Source organism: Sitodiplosis mosellana, unplaced genomic scaffold (assembly GCF_009176505.1).
Source record: "Sitodiplosis mosellana isolate CC-2019 unplaced genomic scaffold, AAFC_SMos_1.0 Smas_scaffold_6191, whole genome shotgun sequence".
In the NCBI taxonomy this organism is placed as follows: domain Eukaryota; kingdom Metazoa; phylum Arthropoda; class Insecta; order Diptera; family Cecidomyiidae; genus Sitodiplosis; species Sitodiplosis mosellana.
The window spans coordinates 2,467,960-2,492,259 of record NW_022601432.1 but is presented as its reverse complement, the minus strand read 5'-3'; the positions used below and the strand labels follow the sequence as shown (position 1 = coordinate 2,492,259).

The following is a 24,300-nucleotide window of genomic DNA, read 5'->3' as shown; positions in this document are numbered from 1 at the left end:
AACAGAAAAAGAAGGTTAGGTTAATCTATCCATTTGGATGAAATTCACTCACGCCATCTATTGATACTGATAGTAGCTTACCATTTTCCTTTATTTCTCACATGTTTCATTATCCTAATATTGGATTCGTTTCTTCCAATGTTATGTACAATATTTTCTTGCGCTCATTTACTACCCCTATTGCTGTGTGTTACAGGAATGAAAAATATCTTATTGTACAATATGTTTGTATGGTATAAAATCATTTGGCAAAATGAATTTAAAATCTATAGTTTTCCCGAGTCTTGCAGACGTAGCAGTGCATTTGTTAAATTATTCATGGCCTCAACTTTGATCTTTTCCACACGCTCCTGCAGCATAATGGCCATTTTTTGGAAATTCATTCGATCCTTGTGGCGTTCATCCTCTTTGTCCATTTTCTTTCGTTCCAATTCTAGCTTTTGTTCAAAATAGCCACGCCACCAGGTTTCATCCATGGTTGTGGTTACATTCAGTGCTGGTGCAAATGAACTGTCATTGTTTACATCCATGTCCTCGGCTTCCAATTGTTTTCGTTTCTTTCGTTGTGATTCACGTGGACGATAATTTTGTTCGGATTCCGGTGAATCTCTAGTATAGGCATTGGAGAGGAAAATATCAGATTAAATTTATGTTCAGATATTCAAGGGAAAAAATTTATACTACCTATCCTCTACGGAGGTATCGGCCGTTTTTCGTTTGGATGTGCCATTTTGTTTTGGTTCTGGTTCGCTGTAATCCATTGAATTTTCTTCGGGCATTTTTTTATTGCGAAATATTGCGTGCATATCATTGAAGAATTCCCAATTTACCGAACCGGGCTCTCTGTCTGTATTCTTCTGATATGTGATTGTGATGTTGTGCCATTTTTTCGAGACTTTTTCCGGTGTAAAATCATAGCCAGCATCTCGCATTTTATTCGATATCTCGAGCCATAGTTGACTTTTGCGTGCGCCACTTTGGTCAAATTCAGCATCGCGTTCACCACGCAATTTGATAAGGTATCGTGTTGCTTCGACCGTCCAACAAAACGGTGTTCGAGTAACGGAATCTGAATAGCCTAGTGGAGGAAAAAAAAAATCAATTTTTTAGTATCAGAAACTTTTAGATTTGATCTGAGTGGTGGACACTATGACTGAATCTGCTAGAAAAAAGTGTCCCGTACTCGATACTTACTATTTTCATCGTGAACCAACAGAGGTTCCAGTAGATCTGAATGGTAGTTTCCTTCAGCCTTGGCAATTTTCACACCAAATGTGCGGGTGAATTTTATGTCGTCTAAATGGAGAGTGGAATTAGTATACATTGTTCTATCGATACTCTCTACTTGAAGCAAAAACCAAATCAAAATTAAATCAAACTTAGTCTAGATATGCGATCACATCAGATGTTCTATGTATTTCTTTACCTTTGCTATCCTCCAGGTCAAAATCGTCGTCATCTTCGTACTCTTCTTCAATATGAGCATCATAATCTTCGCTGTGTCGTCGCCTTGATTTCGCCGAATCATTTTTACTGTGTCGACTTTGTGCGGGTAATGCCTTCAGTTCGGCCAATGTCAGTGGCTTGGCCGTTTTGATGAGAATTTTTCGAGTGGCATAGTCAAGAATCTGATTTGGAAAATGAATTTCACACACATAATAGTTGTTGATGGTAATATCCCCAATATCGACACGTCTCATGAGATCGGGCCGTTCACAAATAACCAGCCATTCCTTTGCCCTATGCAATCGAAATAAAGTTTTTGTTTGAATGAAATTATTCGCATTCTTCAAAAGACAATCGTTTCTCTCTTGAAATAGAGAAAAAAAAACTGAAACGATTCTCTGTTCATTTGACCAGACCAACCTTGATAATTCTTTTGGGAATCGAAAGAAACTCATATTGGGAAAACGTTGATGAGTGTTATTGCATCCAGTCATGGAGCATGTTTTCCCCTTGCGTCCGCCGACCTGAATCTCGTTGCTATCATCTAATGTATAATTCATGTTGACCTCACGACCTCCACACCGACTCTTAACACGTTAAACTGATAGCAAATGATAAAAAAAAATGTAAAGAAACACCCAAATCCTCGATTAGTCTCTCTGTTTTAGTTACTGTGTTTATTTACTATTCGGAAATTTTTCAAATTTTCAGTTGTGCACACTCGATGGTGTGTTTGTTGAGCAAAATTTAGATCAAATGAACGGTATTTTTGTGATAAACATCAAATGGAATCGTATTCAAAATTAACAAATTGTCACATGGACGACCAAATATTGTTGCTTCTCTCGGTGAAATAGTAAGAAAAATCAACAGTTCAAAAATAAGAAAAATAAACTGTAAACTGATTCCAATAAAATCCGATGTCAAAATGTTTGATTTATATTCTTGGAAAATGAAAATCGTCGTTTTTTATTCTCTCTCGATTTACGCGTGTTCGTTTCCCTACCGGCAAATCCTAACGCGTAAGCATTGCTTCTAATTCAATGTTTGTTGTTATTGTTTTTCGTTTCTTCGTTGCCGAGAGCACTCGATATCTCACTCAGTACGCATGCGATGTAACTAAATTAACCAAGTGATTTTGAAAACAAGTGTGTACGTACTAATTCCAAAAAAATTCTAGATTCCCTCGGCGACTAAATTTTTGGTGTGTGACACACACATTCATTTGCCGATAAAATGTTGAATGATATGGAAAAAGATTGATAGAAACAACTGGTTCTAGTTTTTCTTCGAATGAAAAGCCGAATGCTGATAACAAAAAAAAAAAAAACAAAAAGAAAAACAATCGGACCAACAAACACAGCACTGGGCGAAGTTAAATTCAATGCAAATGCACAGGACCCAGCGGAAACACAGAAACTGTGTGATATAAACGAAATATGAAGAGGCGAGAGCATGGAGAAACAAAAGACCAAAGAGAAATGAAACAATGTGAACGATACAATAATTCATCAGTTTGGCAATATTTTTTCTACATATTGGCTACAGCGGTTCGAATGACTACCATTTTTCAAATGCAAGTGCGAGTGAAATAGAGAGTGACGATTGTGAGTCACACTAAATGTGCTGTGTGCTTGAAACAGGCACAATATCGAAAACCCTCTCGGTTGTATGTTTTGAATGTGCATTCGCACTACACACACTTGTAGTTATTTGGATATATGCTTTGCATGGTTTGGTTTATTGTTCTCCGTTCGGATCTTCGTGCTCTCCATGTGGTTGTGCGTGTGCTTATGTGTGTGTGTGTGTGTGTGTGTGTGTGTATGAACGAAGCACAGTGAAAAGAACGCAAAAAACACGACTGATGCAGATTTTTCGGCAATAGTCTGAGACTAAGTGATAGCGTCTCTCTTTCTCGTTCACCATTTGTGAATGCTTCTTGAGGCAACGCAGAGAAATTCTGTGCTTAAATATCTCAAGATATTGGCGTTATTGTTGCTGTTTTTGTTATTGTTGTTGCTTGTTTCCTCTTTTTCTCTCACTACCTACTGACAGCTGTATGTAACTTTCTTCGTATCTGTACATTGCAAGTGACTTTCATATCCTCGACAAAATTCTTGGATTTTTCTCTCTCAAAATTTCAATATTACTGCCGAAAATTCCAATTATTTTCCAAAACCTAATAAAATTTCGAATGAGCAACGTCTAATCCCTATCTTATTCATTACATTTTTTGTAATCATTTCAAAACGAATGTATGTATTGATCATGTACCTGGTTACTCTAAGAGCTGGTTCGTGTACTCTTGATGATTGACGCAAGAAGAAACCGACAGTAATAAAAACCAATGGCCAATGGATTTGTGGTTGGGTCTTCGAGAAATTGCTAGTTGAATCCGTGCACATCGAAGAACAGATAGCGACTAGCTTCGCTAAGTTACCAAGCGAGAAATCTTGAAAACGAAAAAATCCTGAACTCTCCGTCCGCTTAACGCACACACACGCACACATACACATGAATTCATCGATATAAAAAAACAAACCCGAGAGCTCGACTGTATCGTACCGAAAAACATCGACACAGAATTGGTCGGAAAGCAGAGAAACAGAGAAGAGAGCAAAAGGAAGGAATAAAGGAACATAATATACATTATCTACATCAGTGCGGGTAATACTATATGCGGTGCTCGTCGCTATGTGTATTACAACAACAACGGCAACGGCAACGACAGCAGCACATACAGAGAGAGAAACCGTGAAAATCCACATTGTACCGAACCTTTCGTTCCTTCGACTCAATGAATCATGTATACGTTCATTTGCTACTGCTGCACATATACAGTATCGCACCCTTGCTGATTTTGCTTCAATAACTTTGTCCAGTATGTTGAACCAACCAAAATGTTATTGCTTTTGCCTCGTCGTACTCTGTCTTTCGCCTTTTGTCGCACATGCAGCTGTCGCTTCCCATTTATCGAACCAATGATAATTTTCCACTATATATACTCTACCTCTATCCTTCTGACAAAGTGAAATTCTTTTCTATATTGACATAAGATTCCTAGTCTGAATGGCTGTCATTATCGTTCAGAGAGAGAGAGAAAGAGAGAGAGAGAGAGAGAGAGAGAGAGAGAGAGAGGGAGGGAGAGAGAGAGAGAGAGAGAGAGAGTGTGTGTGTTGTTGTTGTAAGCGGGAATTTTTTGGCTCTTCAGAAACGACGACAACACACAGCAAGAACTCGGCAGTTATCCATCATTTGTACGGCGTTGTCTTGTTATCCTTGTGCTTGGTGTCGTGCACATACACTGAAGTGTCGTCCTAAACTAGGGGCACTCATGCGAGAGACTCTTACATTATTATCGGTATATACCATACCATGAACAAATCTATATCATAACATTTCGATAAGGGAACCCATTTTGATAATATAAACACCAACGGGACAAATAGTTTAGAAAATAAATTTTTATTTTGCCTTTTTCTTCTATAGCTTTCAAACATACTAATTAATTATTCATAGTAGATATTGGTTTTTTTTTTCTTTTCTATGTCCATAACAAAATTACTCCTATAAAATGGTCAAATACAATTTTTTTTTCTTTAATTTAAATGTTAAATTACAAAACAAAGAGAGTGAGAAAAAAAAATGCTTAGTTAAACTTAATTGAATCATTTGTACAGAAAAAAACATGTTGTATGTGTGTGTGTGCTTATAAAATGTGGTGATTGATCGGATGCTCATTCGACTGGGGTCGTTTCCTCGTGTTTTGAATTGCTCTGTTCGTTTTTCCCATTTTCAAAATTCTCTTCGATTTTTCCATTTTCTACGGTATCATTGCCACCTTCGTCGTCTACGTCGTCATCGTCGTCGATATCACTGACACTTCTCGGCCCAAATTCCTCTTCATTTATGGTGATTTCAATTTTCCACAGAGATCTTGCGGCATCTTTGAATTTATTGATGCATGCCCGAATATCATCCTCACCGCTGCCAGGACTCAGTGCTTTGCATAACGATTCAATCACATCTTGTTTGATATTTTTCACCGCAATTTCAATTTGTTCCTGTGTTGCATTCTTACTGGTTCGTGTAATGTATTCCAAAATGGTCATATTAACATCGATGCCGCTAACTTCCTCTTCATCATCATCTCCGCCATCATCATCATCATCGTCATCCCATTCGCTTTTCGGTTCGTTTTGTTTTTTCGACAATTTTAACAGATGCTGATCGATTAACGACCAAATTGTGATCATTTTCTGGAAACATTTTGCATCGAATGGATCGTCCAGCGTTTGAATTAATTCGTTTACATTTTCGATGAGAATCTGTTCGTTTGATGACAATGGTAGCAAATAAACGGGTTGACACAGCGGTTGTAAACACTTTGAAATGCACTCCATCAACTGTGGAATGAATGGTTCATAGCATTTCCGTGATATGGTATCATACTGTGACAGAATGACATTTATGTCGAGGAATAGATTCATGATGCGTTGTGTTCGTTTTGTCGGTGCCGCAATATCGTCATCGATGATTTGACTATTGTTTACCTGAGAATGTTCACCACCGTTGCCATTGATGCTCTTATCGTTGGTGGTGATGGTGATGGTGGTGGTGGTGGTGGTCGGCATACGCGGCATATCTGCATGCGGTAGCATTTGTTTGAATGCTTCAATCACACCAGACACTAATACTGGTTTCACAAATACATCCCGGAATCCACTTGAATCGGTGATTTCTGGTTGAATTTCAATGATCGCAAATTTCGTACAGATTGCATTGAGCGCTTCGTATGCATGCACCAAAAGGGATGTGCTCATTGAATTGGACAATAAAAATGCGAATCGATCAACAAATTGATCGGCACAACGGAAATGCTGAAACCAAATATACTCATCGCCACTATTTTCAAACACCAGGCACGTATGAAATAAACGCATCAATTGCACCAAAATCAATGAGTCCGAACATGAAATCAAATCGATGATCGGTATCATAACATCGGGCTGTTGGCATAATGCTTCGCGCGTTTGTGATATTGAGCACATATTACCAATGATACCGAGTAAAATTTCCACCAAACGCTGATCTTCGCTCATTTGAATTAAACTGGAAAATATTTCCAACACATTATGCTCCAGCAACAATTTAATCACATCCTTTTCAATGGTCATGTCCCACAATGTACACAAATCCTTTTCAAACTCTTCGCTCAGTTTACTTTCCACTTTATTGAGATTGAGCAGCGTTTGCAGCACAAAGCGTTTACTGTACAATGTATCGCCGATGGCATCCACCAAGAAAATATCCTTCAGCTCATCGGGCATTTTATCCGGATTACAATTTTCACTATCGCTTGGCTTTGATGGTTCGGCTTCGGGTTCAGGTTCAACCGTATCGGCCGTACCATTTTGTTGTTCATGACTTTGTGTGCCCGACTCAGTATTTGTTTCATTTTCGGGCACCAAATCTTCACTTGGTTCACCACTTGGCTTCTCCATAATTAATTTTGCCCAAGAATTTCTTGTCTTCTTTTTTTTCCTTAACTGACTTTTAAAATTTCAATTGAATTTCTATGGTTTTAAGGCCGACTGCCTGACGTGATTGTTTATGGCCGAATTTCATACGAGCACTAAACCAATGGAACACGAAGCAAATGACATAACGAAGCAGCTAACTTGCATCGGCTTGACGTTGCCCACAGTAATATTCAAAAAAAAAAGAAGAGAAGAAATGAAATAACTTCAAAACACTTAATTTACAATGACTGAATGCTTAAATAAAACGAAGCTAATTACATTTATGATTTAGTTTGTTCGCCTCTTTGAATATGAATCGTATGACGCTTCGAAGACTAATTGAAGAGGCGAGAGAGAGAGAGGGAGAGAAAAAAATTGAAATTTCCTTCTTAAGCTAATGGAGAATACTTTGTCAAATGTATAAATTATAAGTACACACAATATTTGACACAAACCGAATTTTGACACTTCTTAGCTGTCAAACAAAAAGTAATAATAGACATAGCCGTACACAAGCCAGTATTAGTATTACTTTCGCTCTCTTCGTTCATTGTTTTTCTTTTTATAACAAACAAATGTGAATGCAATTTTTCTGTTTCGATTAAAGCACTTCAGGCTATAATTATAATCGACGGTGTAATTTGAGCATCTCAGGATGATAGCGAACAACGACTCGTGTCGGCTGTGCTCTTTAAATAACGACGATTTAACGAACATCTTCAGTGAGATCGGCATCGAGCATAAAATGCGCGATATCATCAACGAACACTTTAAAAGCAAAGTACACACGAATTCATATCATTTCGAAAGTTTTATAAAAATTGTTGAATTTTCCTTCCTCTCTAACTTTCTCGATTTAGATCAGTGAAACGGATTTGTTGCCGAATTTTGTGTGTGAAATATATTGGACCATAACCGAAGCCTTTCATGAATTGTATCAAAAAGCCAGAACAGTGGAGCGAAATTTTGCCGATTGTCATTGCTAAAATTTGAAAGTGATTCGTGCGACACAATGGAGCAAACATTCGATGAAGATTCACAGGGTGTCAGTTTAATCAAAATTGAACCGAATTTCGGTGAGTTTTTATTTTTCATTCCGTTTCGAATCCAAATTTTAATTAAGTTTGATTTCTGTGATGTAGAAGAGGATTCACTTGAGGCTCAAATGACTAACCATGATTCATGTGAGATAAGCGACGTGAAAATTCAAAATGGAGTCACGAAGAATAGCATGGACTTGAAATATGACAATCGGAAAACAAAAGGTACGTGAATCAATCTGGAAATAGAAAATTTTGGAGTTTTTTCTTTTAAATTTGAACGAAAATTTCAGGAAAAGTCGAGCCTTATCAAACGTCAACCACACAAAAGAAGACAATGGAGTTTGAGAAGTTGTTTTCGGAGAATAAGCATCGTTTCGATATGACGTGCGATGCATGTCCAAAGATGTTTGACTCGTTAGACGAGGCTCGAAGCCATTATGCCAGCGATCACAACAATCCTCGTGGCTATATAAAGTGCTTGCACATTGAAACACCATTGAAATACAGAACATTTGCACTAAAATGCTTTGAAATCGATTTGCAGGTGCTGCAATGTCAAATTGATCTATCGTTGCAAAGTGGTAAAGCATCTGTATCGGCATTTGGACCCGGATAAATTCAAGTGAGATTAACTCTTTTAGCCGAATTTAAATTTTTCTTAGGGTTTTAATCATGATTAAAAAGATTCTGAAATAACAAATGAATCTTCTAAAGGTGCTTATGGATTTTCAGATGTCATGAATGTGGAAAGGTGTACATTGCTTTTCACGTGCTCAAGGCACACATGAAACAACATGATGCCAACAATCCGAATGGCGAAAGAGAAATGGTCATTTGTGATATTTGCAAAAAGGCGTTCACATCGAAGATCTACTTGAAGAAACATTTGGAATGGCATACGACAGGACAGCAGACAGACGATGAACACTATCGAACATTTATTGCTGATAACTTTGATATGAATTGCGACCAATGCGATGTAGTGTTTACCACTTTCCATGACGCGAGGCGTCATTATAGAGACTTGCATAATGTGAAAAAAGGCTATATAAAATGCTGTTCAATGAAATTAAACGAATTCTGGCTGGTGATTGACCACATTAATTCGCAACATTTAAACCCAAAGGTTTTCAAGTATGTGCAGTCAGATTCCATTCTTTCTTTTTTATCTACTTTTTGATATCATTTTTCAAAATTAAAATTTATCAATCATTGCAGATGTGAATTGTGTGATAAAATGTATGCCGATCGAAAGCGATTTTATCTGCACAAACGGCGACACAAACAGGCAACTATGATGCCATTCATTTGTGATTATTGCGGTAAACATTTCGCAAACAAAGAAACTATAACACGTCATTTGTTCAATACGCACGTTAAGTCTAAACCAAAATTCGAGTGCGAAACATGCCATAAAAGATTCCAGTTGATGTCGTTATTGCGCAACCATTACTATTCGGTGCATCGTGAGAAAAAGGCGAATGTCACTTGTGAAATATGTGGAAAATCATTCGAAATAAAAGCCAATTTTGACAAGCATATGCTATTGCATACGGATAAATCCGAGCGTTTAGCGCAACGAAAACAGTGTTCGCACTGTGGCGAGTGGCTGATGACGAAAAGCGGAATTTATTACCATGATATAATTCATAATAGCGGAGTTCAAAAGTGCAATCAATGTCCCACAGAATTACCACATAAACTAGCTTTGATGGCACACATTCGCAAATACCATCGTGAGCCCAAGCATAGATGCAACCACTGTGGCAAAACATTTGAAATTGGCTCGAAATTAAGAGTGCGTATCTCAGATTTCATACATTTCTTTATAAAATAACCAATTACCAATTTCTTTTATTCATATTTCCCGCCCTCCAATCTCAATCACAGGAGCACGAAGACAGTCATACACGCCAGAACATTTACCCGTGTTTCGTCGCAAATTGTTCGAAGACATTCACTGTGTTGAGTTCAAGGCAGACACACATGCGACGCAACCACCCCGAAGAACAGAAGGAAAGAAATAAAATGAGAAAAATGCTACAGCTCACTCCATCTTAATCTACTTCTCTATTCGAACACTCTTTCAGTTTTTATCCGTTCACATTTTTAAAGAAGCTCAAGACGAGTTTAAGATAAAATTCACATTTTTAAATTAAAAAAGAAGAACTCAATACTGATATTTGTAAAATTAAATCGAAGATTTGTTAGAAATTCGAATTTAGATACCAGTGAATTGTTCATTGTTTTTTTTTTAAATAAAAAATGTGTTATGTTTTACGATAAATATAATGGTTTATTTGTTGTTTCTAATTTAATATAATTTCAATTAGTGTATCATGCTTCTCACACAATGAGTTCGGTACCTAGAATTTGCTAAAGTTCCTGTGAAGCGTGTCTTCAACAATAAACCAGCATTTTCTCATTAAAAATTGAAAATTATTCAGAAATAAATAAATTGTACAATTTTCAATTGAATCGGCCTTCAATAATACCAACAAAAGGTACTACCAAACAAACCATCTGACAACACTATTGCATTGACAGTCATATTGTCAAGTAATTGGGTTCAAAACCAAATGTTGTCGAAAGTACTGATGTCTCAATGGAATAATCCAAGTATATTTTCTAAAAGTTAAAATTAAATTTTGCTGTTGTTCAGATAATGATAAAGCGATAATTCAGAATGGATCGGGAGCAATGTTGCCGTTTGTGTATGTCCACAAACACCGAAGAACACCTGAACATATTCAGTGACATTGGAACAAAAATGAAACTGAGTGAAATCATCAGCGAACATTTCGAATGCGCGGTAAAGAACTAAATTGCATTCATTGTTAAGATTGAGTTTCATGGACCAAATTCATGCTTCATCAAATAGGTCAGTGAGCTGGATCCATTGCCGAATTTCGTGTGTCAAGCGTGCTGGAAAACTACAGACAACTTCCATGAACTGTATCAAAAGTCGAAAACAGTTCAAGAATCATTTCTAAAATCATCGATTAAAGTAGAACCGAATGAGAGCGAACTGTGGCACAGCCATCAGGAAACCATTTTCATCGAAGAACCACAATTTGTGATTGGCCCAATTAAACTCGAAACAAATCAAGGTAAACTAGCTGTAAAATCGATGAAAAAATATTGTGATCTAAACTTCGAAATTCCAGACGAATCAAACTCTAGCGACACTGATGCAGGGGATTACAGCGACCATACGAACGATTCGGATGAAATTATTGAAGAGAAAAACGACAAAGAAACTAAGGAAAAGTCACCGACTAGTAAATGGGATAGTATTTCAAGCAACAAGAAAAAAGGCATAAAAATGAGAGACAGAGAGCACGTACAGTACGATAAGCTATTTGCTGAGCACAAACATCAATTTAACATGAATTGCGAATCGTGTCCAATGACATTCAAAACGCTAGAAGAGGCGCGAAAACACTATGCCAAGAAACACCAGAATCCAAACGGTTACATCAAATGTTGTAGTTTTAGACTCAAGTATCCATATCAAGTGGTGAGACATCTAAGAAAGCATCAGCGTCGTAGTCGCAATAAAAAGCAGTGCAGGTTATGCTTCAAATTATTGGGCTCAAATTATGCTTTGAAGAAGCACATGAACCTACACGAGGAAAGAAATGAAACCAGCGATGAAGAGTTCATGAAATTCCTAAAAGAAAACTTTGACCTGAATTGTGATCAATGCGATACCATGTTTAGCTCATTTAACCATGCTCAGCAACACTACAAAGAATCTCATGGTAATGACAATGGTTACTTCAAGTGCAAGAGTTGTAAAATTAAAGTAAAACAATTTTCCATGCTCAAACATCACGTTGAATCTCACTCAATCAAAGCGCCAGAGACTTTCAAGTAATTTTAATTCAATCATTTTCAGCATAGACCATAAAGAAGACACATATTGATTGGAAAATCGTTAATTTTTGCAGATGTGATATGTGTCCCAAAGTGTTCACAACCAAAAGAGCAATATCCCTACACCAAAGAGCGCATCGATTGACTATGAACAAATCATTTATTTGCCATTACTGTGAAAAGCCCTGCAGAGATAAATTCGCAATAACACGACACATATTTAATATACATATGGAGGATCTGGAGCGAAAATTCGCATGCGATATTTGCGATAAAAAGTATGCATCTCTATTGTCCGTACATTAAATCCAAACGAAAAAAATTGTTGATTGAAATTTGTATAAAAATTTTGATTATTTGACACTAGGTTCCACATACTGGAGCTGTTAGAGAGGCACATTTATGCGGCACATCGAGAAAAGAAACGAGAACACACATGCGAGATTTGTGGAAAATCATTCGATGTTAAAGGCAATTTTGACAAGCATATGCTATTGCATGAGGACAAATCCGAGCGTTTGGCGCAACGAAAACAGTGCAAACACTGCGGCGAGTGGCTGTCAAGAAGTGGAATTTATTACCATGGTATAATTCATAATAGCGCGGTTCAAAAGTGCGATCAATGTCACGCGGAATTTCCACATAAATTTGCTCTGATGGCACACATTCGCAAATACCATCGTGAGCCCAAGCATAGATGCAGATACTGTGATAAAACATTTGAAATTGGATCGAAATTAAGAGTGCGTATCTCAGATTTCATACAATTCTTTCCAAAACAACCAATTACAATTTCTTTTATTCATATTTCCCGCCCTCCAATCTCAATCACAGGAGCACGAAGATACTCATACACGTCAAAACATTTACCCGTGTTTCGTCGCAAATTGTTCGAAGACATTCACTGTGTTGAGTTCCAGGAAGACACATATGCGACGCAGCCACCCCGAAGAACAGAAGGAAAGAAATAAAATGAGAAAAATGCTACAGCTCACTCCATCTTAATCTACTTCTCTATTCGAACACTCTTTCAGTTTTTATTCGTTCACATTTTTAAAGAAGTTCAAGACGAGTTTAAGATAAAATCCTCATTTTTAAATTAAAAAAGAAGAACTTGATATTGAATTTGGCCAAATTAAATCAAATAACAAATTTGTTGCAATTTTGAATTTTGAATTTATGTACCAATTTTTTTTTATTGATTACTTTGAAATAAAAAATGGTTTTTGTTTTAAAATTATTTGTTATTTCGGATTTAATTTATGTATTATGCTTCTCACACAATGGGTTCGGTACCTGGAATTTGCTAAAGTTCCTGTGAAGCGTGTCTTCAACGATGAACCAGCATTTTCTTATTGAAAATTGAAAATTTTTGAGAAATAAATAAATTGTTCAATTTTCAATTGAACCGACCTTCGATAATACCAACAAAAGGTACTACCAAACAAACCATCTGACAACACTATTGCATTGACAGTCATATTGTCAAGTAATTGGGTTCAAAACCAAAAGTTGTCGAAGTAAACGAATTGTTTACTCGGGGGAATAATCCAATTTTATATTCTAAAAGTAGAAATAAAATTTTGCTGTTTTTCAGGTTATGATAAAACGATAATTCAGAATGAATCGGGAGCAATGTTGCCGTTTGTGTATGTCCCCAAACACCGACGAACACCTGAACATATTCAGTGACATTGGAATCGAAATGAAGCTGGGTGAAATCATCAGCGAACATTTCAAGTGCGAGGTAAACAAAATGATTTACGTTCATTGTCAAGATTAACTTTCACAAACAAAACTAATATTTTATCAAATAGATCGGTGAGCTGGATCCATTGCCGAATCTTGTGTGTCAAACGTGCTGGCAAACCACAGATAACTTCCATGAACTGTATCAAAAGTCGAAAACAGTTCAAGAATCATTTCTTAATTCAACGATAAAACTAGAACCAGATGAAAGTGAACCGTGGCACAGCCATCAGGAAACCAACTTTGTCGAAGAACTACAATTGGAGGTTGGCTCAATTAAACTCGAAATAAATCAAGGTAAACTAGCTGTAGAATCGATGCATTAAAAAAAAAATTGATTCAAGCTTCAAAATTTCAGATGAATCAAACTCTAGCAACACTGATGCAAGGGATTACAGCGACAATACAAATGACTCGGATGAAAAAATTGAAGAGAAAAACGACAAAGAAACCAAGGAAAAGTCACCGACTAGTAAATGGGATAGTATATCAAGCAACAAGAAAAAAGGCATAAAAATGAAAGACAGAGAGCACGTACAGTACGATAAGCTATTTGCTGAGCACAAACATCACTTTAACATGAATTGCGAATCGTGTCCAACGACATTCGAAACGCTAGAAGAGGCGCGAAAACACTATACCAAGAAGCACCAGAATCCAAACGGTTACATCAAATGTTGTAGTTTTAGACTCAAGTATCCATATCAAGTGGTGAGACATCTAAGAAAGCATCAGCGTCGTAGTCGCAATAAAAAGCAGTGCAGGTTATGCTTCAAATTATTGGGCTCAAATTATGCTTTGAAGAAGCACATGAATCTACACGAGGAAAGAAATGAAACCAGCGATGAAGAGTTTATGAAATTCCTAAAAGAAAACTTTGACCTGAATTGTGATCAATGCGATACCATGTTTAGCACATTCCACGATGCTCAGCGACACTACAAAGAATCTCACGGTGATGACAATGGTTACATCAAATGCAAGAGTTGTAAATATAAAGTTAAACGATTTTTTACGCTCAAACATCACGTTAAATCTCACTCAGTCATCAAAACGCCAGAGACTTTCAAGTAATTTTAATTCAATCATTTTCAGCATAGACCACAAAGAAGACATAAATTAATTAGAAAATCGTTAATTTTTGCAGATGTGATATGTGTCCCAAAGTGTTCACAACCCAAAAATCAATAACTCGACATAAAAGACAGCATCGAATGACTATGAACAAATCATTTATTTGCGATTACTGTCAAAAGCCCTGCAGGGATAAATTAGCAATAACACGACATATATTTAATAAGCATATGGAGGATCTGGAGCGAAAATTCGCATGTGATATTTGCGATAAAAAGTATGTATCTCTATTGCCCTCAATCCAATAGAAATTTTATTGAAATTAAAAAAAAAAAAATCTTGATTGTTCGATAATATTAGGTTTCACTTACTAAAGTTGCTAACGAGGCACATTTATGCGGCACATCGAGAAAAGAAACGAAATCACACATGCGAAATATGTGGCAAGTCGTTTTTTACCAACTATCATCTTGAAAAGCATAAGCTTCAACATCTCGACAAATCCGAACGATTGGTGGAAGGAACGAAGTGTCAACATTGTGGTGAGTGGATTGCCACCAAAAGCGGAGTGTTTTATCACCAGCAAATTCACACGAGTGGACCACAAAAATGTGAACATTGCCAATTGGAATTTCCGAATCGAGTTTCTTTATTGGGACACATTCGGAGATATCACCGTGAAAACAAGTTCAAATGCAACTACTGTGACAAAGCATTCACGACCGCCTCATTATTGAGGGTAATTTAATCGCATTAAATCAAAATCAAAAGATCAATCTTTATCTATTTTCCAATATTTTTAGGCACACGAAGAATCGCATACTAGACATAGGGTATATCCGTGTCTCTACTGTGACAAAACGTTTTCATTGAGAATTTCTCTGTCTTCACATATGGGCCGATATCATCCGGAACAAAGGAAACTGTTGAAAGAAATGAGGAAAATGAAGAGATTTCCGGCAGCAAATAAAGACCAATAATTGGTTATGTATACCAAGTTGGGATAAAATAAGATCACTTCTGTAAATTAAAAATTGAAATTTAATCATAATTCATTGAAAACGAAAGAATGAATAAAAACCCAAATTATTTGCTGAAAATTCTACAAGTTTTTATAAAACTGGTCTTTGATAGTAGTCACAGGAGGTAATACCAAACAAAGCATCTGACAACACTATTGCACTTTGACATTTAAAGTGTCAAGTAAACATTCAAAAACAAAAGTTGTCGATCTAAACAAATGTCAAGGAACTAATCTGAATTTATCTTTCGAAAATTATAATTAAATGTTTCGATTGTTCAAGAAATAAGAAAACGATAATTCAAAATGAATCGTGAGCAATGTTGCCGTTTGTGTATGTCCCCAAACACTGACGAACACCTGAACATATTCAGTGACATCGGAATCGAAATGAAGCTGGGCGAAATCATTGGCGAACATTTCAAGTGCGAGGTAAACAAATTGATTTACGTTCATTGTTAGGATTAAGTTTCACGGACAAAAATCATGTGTGATGAAATAGGTCAGTGAGCTGGATGCGTTACCGAATCTCGTGTGTCAAACGTGCTGGCAAACCACAGATGCCTTCCATGAGCTGTATCAAAAGTCTAAAACAGTTCAAGAATCATTTCTAAATGCACCGATTAAAGTAGAACCGGCAGAGAGCGAACTGTGGAACAGCCATCAGGAAACCAACTTTGTCGAAGAAGTACAATTGGAGGTTGGCCCGATCAAACCAGAACTGAACTTAGGTATGTACAAAAGCAATGCAAAAATGACTAGGGTAAAATAGAGTTGTTTTTTTTTTAAATCTTATTTTCAATGTTACAGAGGATTCACTTTCGAATGATAATGATCAAATGGACTATGTTGGAAGCACATTTGACTCGGATGACCAAAGCGACGATGAGGATAACGGAAATATAACCGATAAATATGATCCAGACTACAAGTACAGTGAAGATCAAGAGACCAAATTGTCACCAAATGATCTACCATCAACTGATTTATCACTAAAAAAGTTGCCGCTAAGCAAGACGCCACGTAAGTAATGAAAATGATTTATTTTGAATGTTTAAATTTAATAATTTAAACGAGTGTGAAATATTTGTAGCAAAGAAGCCGAAAAAGACCAGAAAAGCTATGAGGCGAGATAAAGCGGAGAGAGATAGGAAATTTGACGAATTTTTATCCGAGCACAAACATCGACTTAAAATGGATTGTGACCTTTGCCCGACAGTATTCAAAAATCTGCAAGAAGCTCGAAAACATTATGCCAAAAAGCACAATAATCCAAATGGTTACATCAAATGTTGTGCAGCCAAGTTATTCTATCCCAGTAATGTGATGGACCACATAAAAAACCACATCGAACCAAAAACACCGAAGCCAAGAATTCGTCGTATAAAAAACATGTCATGTAGCATTTGTTTGAAAGCATTCACCTCGAAACGAAGTCTATCATTTCATATGAATGTGCACGAAGAGAACGATGAAGCGGAAGATGTGGAATATTTGAAATTCATTGCCGAACACTTTGATATGAAGTGTGATTTTTGTGAAACCGTTTTTCGTGGATTTTATGAGGCGCGTGAGCACTATAAAGAAGCTCATAACGAAAATAGGGGTTATATAAAGTGGGTTAAATGGTATTTTTTAAAATTCTGCTTCGTCTGATTCATTGATTTACATTCATTTTTAGGTGTTGTAATACAAAGCTAAGAGCAAGATATACTGTGAGAGATCACATCAAAAGTCATCTAGAACCCGAAGTTTTCAAGTAATTCTTTCAATTCAACCATATTTTGTCGCTGTATTGAATGAATGGAAATACAAATGTTTGGCTCTCTATTTTGTTCCAGATGTGATATATGCGTCAAAAGTTTTACGACACAAATGAAGTTGGCCAAACATAAGCATCGACATTATTTGACCAAGAGCAGATCCTTTGTATGCGATTACTGCAAAAAGCCCTGTCGAGATAAAGATCAATTAAAGAAGCACATGTTCGCCAAACATGTATTCACTGAGAAGAAATTCGAATGTAAAATTTGTCATAAGAAGTACGCGTATTTATTTTATTACCTATCAAAGAAATGCCCTTTTTTATGAATAATTGTTTTTTATCATGTAATCAGGTTCCAAATACCGATATTGTTGAAAAATCATATATATGCGGTACATCGGGAGAAGAAATGCGTTGGCACATGCGAAATATGCGGAAAGAGTTTTTATACAAACTATCATCTTGAAAAGCATAAGCTTCAACACATCGATAAATCCGAACGATTGTTCGAAAGGAGACAGTGTGAAATTTGTGGCGAATGGATTGCAACAAAAAGTGGAGTATTTTATCATAAGCAGATTCACACAAGTGGACCGCAAAAATGTGAACATTGTCAATTAGAACTTCCGAATAGACCTTCTTATTTGACACACATTCGACATTACCATCGTGAGCACAAGTACAAATGTAGCTTCTGTGGTAAAACATTCCCAATCACCTCAACATTGAAGGTACTTTCATCAAATTTAACATTTTAATGATCAAGCAATGTCATCGATTACTTTCTATTTACAGAAACATGAAGAAAGCCACACAAGACACCGGGTATTTATTTCCACCATCTAATCTCAGACTGAATTCATTTTACAATTTCCATCTTATATATAGGTTTATTCCTGCAAATTTTGTGATAAAACATTTTCGGTGTCAACTTCACTTTCTACACACATGGGCCGTGATCATCCACAAGAGAGAGAACGTTTAAGAGAAATGAGAAAATTAAAGGGAATTCCTACAGAAAGCAAAGACAAATAATGGTTTTGCACTGTTTTTCCTTGAGAAAAGCTGAATAATTTTTTATTCTTACATAAATTCAATGTTTAAGGCTTAATTATATTAATCTAAGAAAGAATGAAAAACAACTTTAATTAAGATTGAATATACGCCAGTTTTTTTTATACATCTGATGAATCCGGTCATCGATAGTATCTACAGAAGGTAATACCAAACAAAACATCTGACAGCACTATTGCACTTTGACAATTGAAATGTCAAGCAAACATTCAAAAACAAATGTTGTCGATGTAAACAAAAGCCAAAGGACTAATCTAAATTTTCTAAAAGTTATAATAAAAAGTTTCGATTGTTCAAGATATAAGAAAACGATAATTCAAAATGAATCGTGAGCAATGTTGCCGTTTGTGTATGTCCGCAAACACCGACGAACACCTGAACATATTCAGTGACATTGGTATTGAAATGAAGCTATGCGAAATCATCAGTAAATATTTCGACTGCGAGGTAAACAAAATGATTTACGTTTATTGTCAGGATTAAGTTTCATGACCAAAAATCGTGTTTCATAAAATAGATTAGTGAGCTGGATCCATTACCTAATCTCGTATGCCAAAAGTGCTGGCAAACCACCGATGCTTTCCATGAACTGTATCAAAAGTCGAAAACAGTTCAAGAATCACTTCTAAATCCACCCATAAAATTTGAACCGGGTGAGAGTGAACTGTGGCAAAGCCATCAGGAATCCATTTTTGTCGAAGAAGCACATTTGGAGGTTGGCCCGGTCAAACCAGAACCGAACTTGGGTATGTACAAAAGCAATGCAAGGGTAAAATAGAGTTGTTTTTTTTTTTAATCTTATTTTCAATGTTACAGAGGATTCAATTTCGAATGATAATGATCAAATGGACTATGTTGGAAGCACATTTGACTCAGATGACCAAAGCGACGATGAGAATAACGGAAATATAACCGATAAAAATGATTCGGACTATAAGTGCAGTGTAGATAGAGAAGCCAAGTTGCCACCAAATGATCTACCATCAACTGATTTACCGCCAAAAAATTTGCCGGCAAATAAGACGCCACGTAAGTAATGAAAATGATTTATTTGGAATGTTGATTATAACGAGTGTGAATTATTTGCAGCGAAGGAACCGATAAAACCCAGAAAAGCTGTAAGGCAAACCAAAGCGAAAAAAAATAAAAAGTTTGATCAATTTTGTGCTGAACACAAGGATCTACTGAAAATGAACTGTGAATTGTGTCCGACAGTATTCAAAAATCTTCGTGAAGCCCGAGAACATTATCCCAAAAAGCACAATAATCCAAATGGTTACATCAAATGTTGCGCAGCCAAGTTATTTTATCCCAGCCAAGTGATGGACCATATAAAAAAACACTTCGAACCAAAAACACCAAAACCGAAAATTCCTAAAGAGACAAGCCTGTCATGCAAAATTTGTTCGAAATCATTTAACTCGAGACAAAGTCTATTATTACATAGGAAGGTGCACGTAGAGAACGATGAAGAGGAAGATGTCGACTATATAAATTTCATGGTCGAACACTTTGATATGAAGTGTGATTTCTGTGAAACCGTATTCCGTGGATATTATGAGGCGCGTGAGCACTATAAAGAAGTTCATAATGAAGATAAGGGATATATAAAGTGGGTCAAATGGCATTCTTCTCTATTCTGTAACATCTGATTCATTGATTTACATTCATTTTTAGGTGTTGTAACACGAAATTAAGAGAACGATGTTCTGTCAGAGACCATATCAAAAGTCATTTGGAACCAGAAGTTTTCAAGTAATTTCATTTCAATTCAACCATTTTTGCTGTTGCTTTAGCGAATGAATGGACATAAAAATGTTTGGCTCTCTATTTTATTCCAGGTGTGATATATGCGGTAAAACTTTTGCGACACGAATGAAGCTAGCCAAACATAAGCATCGACATTATTTGACCAAGAGCAGATCCTTTATCTGTGACTACTGTAACAAAGCGTGTCGTGATAAAGAACAAATGGTGCGACACATGTTCACCAAACATAAGTTCGTTGAGGCAAAACTTGAGTGTGAAATATGTTCTAAACGGTAGCGTATTTATCTCATTTCTTATCAAAGAAATTCCCTTTTTTATGAATATTTTTTTTTTTCGTTTGATGATGCAATTAGGTTCCAAATAGAGTCATTGTTGAAAATGCATATGTATGCGGCACATCGAGAGAAAAAAATCGTTGGCACATGCGAAATATGCGGCAAGAGTTTTTATAGAAATTTTTCTCTTGAAAAGCATAAGCTTCAACACATCGATAAATCCGAACGATTGATCGAAAGAACCCAGTGTGCGCACTGTGGCGAGTGGATAGCGACCAAAAGTGGTGAGTTTTATCATAAGCAAATTCACACGAGTGGACCACAGACATGTGAACATTGCAAGTTGGTGCTTCCGAATAAAGTTGCTTTATTGGGACACATTCGGAAATATCACCGTGAACACAAACACAAATGCAAATTCTGTGACAAAACATTCCAGAATGGCTGGAAATTGAAGGTACTTTTATCGAATTGATCATTTTAACGATGAAGCGATGACATTAATCATGTTTTATTTGCAGATTCACGAAGAAAGCCACACAAGAGAGAATTTGTATCCGTGTCAATTTTGTTCAAAAGTGTTCACAGTGTACGGTTCCCGACGCACACATCAGAGCCGAGATCATCCACAGGAGCTCAAACAATTAAGTGAAGCAAGAAAATTACAAAGAGATCCTACAGCCAATGTACAACAAAAATCAATTCAAAATACACAGAAAATGTAATAGATTATTTCTTAAAATTAAACGCAGAGTATTTAGCCAATAATTGGACAGAATAATTTTGAATAAAAACTTGTATTTCATTCGCAAATAATTTGTTGGAGTTTCAATTGAACCGGTGGTAATATCAACAGAAGGTTTGGTAATACCAAACAAAGCATCTGACAACACTATTGCATTGACAGTCAAATTGTCAACTGAGTTCAAAACCAAAAGTTGTCGATCTAAACAAATCTTAAGAAACCAATACAAATTTCTTTTCTAAAAGTTATAAATAAATATTTTTATTGCTTTAGTTATGAGCAAACGATAATCCAGAATGAATCGTGAGCAATGTTGCCGTTTGTGTATGTCCGCAAACACCGACGAACACCTGAACATATTCAGTGACATTGGTATTGAAATGAAGCTATGCGAAATCATCAGTAAATATTTCGACTGCGAGGTAAACAAAATGATTTACGTTTATTGTCAGGATTAAGTTTCATGACCAAAAATCGTGTTTCATAAAATAGATTAGTGAGGTGGATCCATTACCTAATCTCGTATGCCAAAAGTGCTGGCAAACCACAGATGCTTTCCATGAACTGTATCAAAAGTCGAAAATAGTTCAAGAATCACTTCTAAATCCACCCATAAAATTTGAACCGGGTGAGAGTGAACTGTGGCAAAGCCATCAGGAATCCATTTTTGTCGAAGAAGCACATTTGGAGGTTGGCCCGGTCAAACCAGAACTGAACTTGGGTATGTACAAAAGCAATACAAGGGTAAAATGGAGTTGTTTTTTTTTAAATCTTATTTTCAATGTTATAGACGATTCAATTTCGAATGATAATGATCAAATGGACTATGGCGGAAGCACATTTGACTCAGATGACCAAAGCGATGATGAGGATAACGGAAATATAACCGATAAAAATGATCCAGACTACAAGTGCAGTGAAGATGAAGAGGCCAAGTTGCCACTAAATGATTTACCATCAACTGATTTATCACCAAAAAAGTTACCGCTAAGTAAGACGCCACGTAAGTAATGAAAATGACTTAATTTGAATGTTGATTATACGAGTGTGAAATATTTGTAGCAAAGAAGCCAAAAAGAATCAGAAAACCTGTGAAGCAAACCAGAGCGGAGAAAAATAGAAAGTTTGATCAATTTTGTGCTGAACACAAGGATCTACTGAAAATGAACTGTGATTTGTGCCCGACAGTATTCAAAAATCTTCGTGAAGCCCGAGAACACTATGCCAAAAAGCACAATAATCCAAATGGGTACATAAAATGTTGTGCAGCCAAATTACTTTATCAAAGTCAAGTTAGGGACCATATAAAAAATCACTTCGAACCAAAAACACCAAAACCGAAAACTCGACGAAAGAAAAACCTGGCGTGCAAGATTTGTTCGAAATCATTTACCTCGAAACAAAGTCTATTATTACATAGGAGGGCGCACAAAGAGAACGATGAAAGCAAAGATGGGCTGTATTTGAAATTCATAGCCGATCACTTCGATATGAAATGTGATTTCTGTGAAACCGTGTTTCGTGGATATTATGAAGCGCGTGAGCACTATAAAGAAGCTCATAATGAAGATAAGGGATACATAAAGTAGGTTGAATGGCATATTTTTCTATTCTGTATCATATCTGATTTATAATTCGATACATATTGATTTTCAGGTGTTGTAACGTAAAGTTAAGAGAACGGTATCTTGTCAAAGACCATATCAAAAGTCATTTAGAACCCGAAGTTTTCAAGTAATTCAATTCAACCATTTTTTGGTTGCTATAGCGAATGAATGGAAATAAAATATGTTTGGCTCTTTATTTTATTCTAGGTGTGATATATGCCGTAAAACTTTTGCGACACGAATGAATCTGGTCAAACATAAGCATCGACATTATTTGACTAAGAGTAAATCCTTCATTTGTGACTACTGCAAAAGAGCTTGCCGAGATAAAGAACAAATGGTGCGACACATGTTCACCAAACATAAGTTCGTTGAGGCGAAATTCGAGTGCAAAATTTGCCATAAAATGTAAATCATTTATATAATAGAAAATTCATTTGAAATATACTCATATGATTATGCAATTAGGTTCCAAATAGAGTCATTGTTGAAGACTCACATGTATACGGTACATCGGGAGAAGAAAAGCATTGGCACATGTGAAATATGCGGAAAAAGTTTCAATACAATCTATCTTCTTGACAAGCATAAGCTTCAACACATCGATAAATCCGAACGATTGATTGAAAGGACCCAGTGTGAACATTGTGGTGATTGGATTGCCACCAGCAGCGGATTGTTTTATCATCAACAGATTCACACAAGTGGACCACAAAAATGTAAACATTGTGAAATGGAACTTCCAAACCGAGTTGCTTTATTGGGACATATTCGAAATCATCACCGTGAGCACAAGTACAAATGCAACTACTGTGGTAAAACATTCTCAATCCCTTCAACATTGAAGGTACTTTCATCAATTCATCATTTTACTCTTTAATTATTAAGGGATGTCATCAATTTTTTTCTATTCACAGAAACACGAGGAAAGCCACACAAGAGACAGAGTTTATTCCTGCAAATTTTGTGATAAAACATTTACAGTGGCATCTTCTCTGTCTACACACATGGGCCGTGATCATCCAGAAGAGAGGAAACGTTTAAGAGAAATGAGGAAATTAAAAAGAATTCCTGCACATAGCAAAGCCGACTAATGATTTTGTACTGTTTTTAAGAAGTGCTCGATTTAAAAAAAAATCCATAAACGAATAAAGACCAATGATAATTTTAAAATGAATAAAACCTTACAATACAAACCAAATAAAATTCTTTAGTTGATAATGAAATTAACACAGTAAGTTGATTTAGAGATATAGCATGGGTATTGGTTTTTTGTATTACTTTAACAAAACAAAAAAACAAGTAAAATAAGTGAGATTGGGGAAAATTC

At 36.2% G+C, this 24,300-nt stretch overlaps 7 protein-coding genes across 15 annotated transcripts in view; 5 read left to right on the top strand and 2 right to left on the bottom strand.

The window, feature by feature from the left end:
- Positions 1 to 60: 60 nt before the first annotated feature.
- The window catches only part of LOC129576464 (uncharacterized), a 28,626-nt gene continuing 4,386 nt past the window's right edge, over positions 61 to 24,300 (bottom strand). The window contains exons 1-6 of one of the 5 annotated variants that reach the window (XM_055461644.1): positions 3,721 to 3,902; positions 1,867 to 2,047; positions 1,427 to 1,740; positions 1,195 to 1,296; positions 685 to 1,078; positions 61 to 609 (exon numbers count right to left, since the gene is read on the bottom strand). In XM_055461644.1, coding sequence (XP_055317619.1) covers positions 267 to 609; positions 685 to 1,078; positions 1,195 to 1,296; positions 1,427 to 1,740; positions 1,867 to 2,006 — 1,293 coding nt within the window. In that variant the 5' untranslated portion in view covers positions 2,007 to 2,047; positions 3,721 to 3,902 and the 3' untranslated portion in view covers positions 61 to 266. Of the gene's footprint in view, positions 610 to 684; positions 1,079 to 1,194; positions 1,297 to 1,426; positions 1,741 to 1,866; positions 2,048 to 2,452; positions 2,944 to 3,720; positions 3,903 to 24,300 lie in introns of those variants that run through there. The other 4 variants (XM_055461645.1, XM_055461642.1, XM_055461646.1 and 1 more) reach the window with 4 other exon arrangements.
- LOC129576462 (uncharacterized) lies at positions 4,893 to 7,394 on the bottom strand. The gene is made up of 2 exons (XM_055461640.1): positions 7,248 to 7,394; positions 4,893 to 7,136 (listed from the first exon to the last, which is right to left on the bottom strand). The coding sequence occupies exon 2, from the start codon at positions 6,948 to 6,950 to the stop codon at positions 5,184 to 5,186; it is 1,767 nt and encodes a 588-aa protein (XP_055317615.1). The 5' UTR covers positions 6,951 to 7,136; positions 7,248 to 7,394; the 3' UTR covers positions 4,893 to 5,183.
- On the top strand, positions 7,829 to 13,127 carry LOC129576460 (zinc finger protein 665-like). 4 transcript variants are annotated; one of them, XM_055461638.1, is made up of 7 exons: positions 7,829 to 8,044; positions 8,111 to 8,233; positions 8,302 to 8,485; positions 8,556 to 8,633; positions 8,726 to 9,145; positions 9,230 to 9,809; positions 12,725 to 13,127. In XM_055461638.1, the coding sequence occupies exons 1-7, from the start codon at positions 7,981 to 7,983 to the stop codon at positions 12,893 to 12,895; spliced, it is 1,620 nt and encodes a 539-aa protein (XP_055317613.1). In that variant the 5' UTR covers positions 7,829 to 7,980; the 3' UTR covers positions 12,896 to 13,127. The 4 variants fall into 4 exon arrangements, with proteins under 4 accessions (XP_055317613.1, XP_055317614.1, XP_055317612.1 ...); XM_055461639.1 differs by lacking the exon at positions 12,725 to 13,127 and adding an exon at positions 9,902 to 10,298 and having other exon boundaries at positions 8,744 to 9,145; XM_055461637.1 differs by lacking the exon at positions 12,725 to 13,127 and adding an exon at positions 9,902 to 10,298.
- On the top strand, positions 13,360 to 15,813 carry LOC129576463 (zinc finger protein 28-like). Its single transcript, XM_055461641.1, has 6 exons — positions 13,360 to 13,637; positions 13,708 to 13,936; positions 13,998 to 14,709; positions 14,787 to 14,990; positions 15,074 to 15,452; positions 15,517 to 15,813. The coding sequence occupies exons 1-6, from the start codon at positions 13,512 to 13,514 to the stop codon at positions 15,691 to 15,693; spliced, it is 1,827 nt and encodes a 608-aa protein (XP_055317616.1). The 5' UTR covers positions 13,360 to 13,511; the 3' UTR covers positions 15,694 to 15,813.
- Positions 15,893 to 18,658, top strand: LOC129576457 (transcription factor grauzone-like). The gene is made up of 9 exons (XM_055461632.1): positions 15,893 to 16,166; positions 16,237 to 16,465; positions 16,545 to 16,757; positions 16,828 to 17,350; positions 17,416 to 17,493; positions 17,576 to 17,776; positions 17,852 to 18,230; positions 18,295 to 18,324; positions 18,388 to 18,658. The coding sequence occupies exons 1-9, from the start codon at positions 16,041 to 16,043 to the stop codon at positions 18,532 to 18,534; spliced, it is 1,926 nt and encodes a 641-aa protein (XP_055317607.1). The 5' UTR covers positions 15,893 to 16,040; the 3' UTR covers positions 18,535 to 18,658.
- On the top strand, positions 18,756 to 21,434 carry LOC129576456 (transcription factor grauzone-like). Its single transcript, XM_055461631.1, has 8 exons — positions 18,756 to 19,020; positions 19,091 to 19,319; positions 19,390 to 19,602; positions 19,663 to 20,185; positions 20,251 to 20,328; positions 20,415 to 20,615; positions 20,697 to 21,075; positions 21,140 to 21,434. The coding sequence occupies exons 1-8, from the start codon at positions 18,895 to 18,897 to the stop codon at positions 21,341 to 21,343; spliced, it is 1,953 nt and encodes a 650-aa protein (XP_055317606.1). The 5' UTR covers positions 18,756 to 18,894; the 3' UTR covers positions 21,344 to 21,434.
- Positions 21,513 to 24,176, top strand: LOC129576458 (transcription factor grauzone-like). Of its 2 annotated transcripts, none has more exons than XM_055461633.1 (8): positions 21,513 to 21,785; positions 21,856 to 22,084; positions 22,154 to 22,366; positions 22,426 to 22,948; positions 23,020 to 23,097; positions 23,178 to 23,378; positions 23,439 to 23,817; positions 23,888 to 24,176. In XM_055461633.1, exons 1-8 carry the CDS (start codon positions 21,660 to 21,662, stop codon positions 24,062 to 24,064), a joined length of 1,926 nt encoding a protein of 641 aa, XP_055317608.1. In that variant the 5' UTR covers positions 21,513 to 21,659; the 3' UTR covers positions 24,065 to 24,176. The 2 variants fall into 2 exon arrangements, with proteins under 2 accessions (XP_055317608.1, XP_055317609.1); XM_055461634.1 differs by having other exon boundaries at positions 21,544 to 21,785; positions 22,154 to 22,354.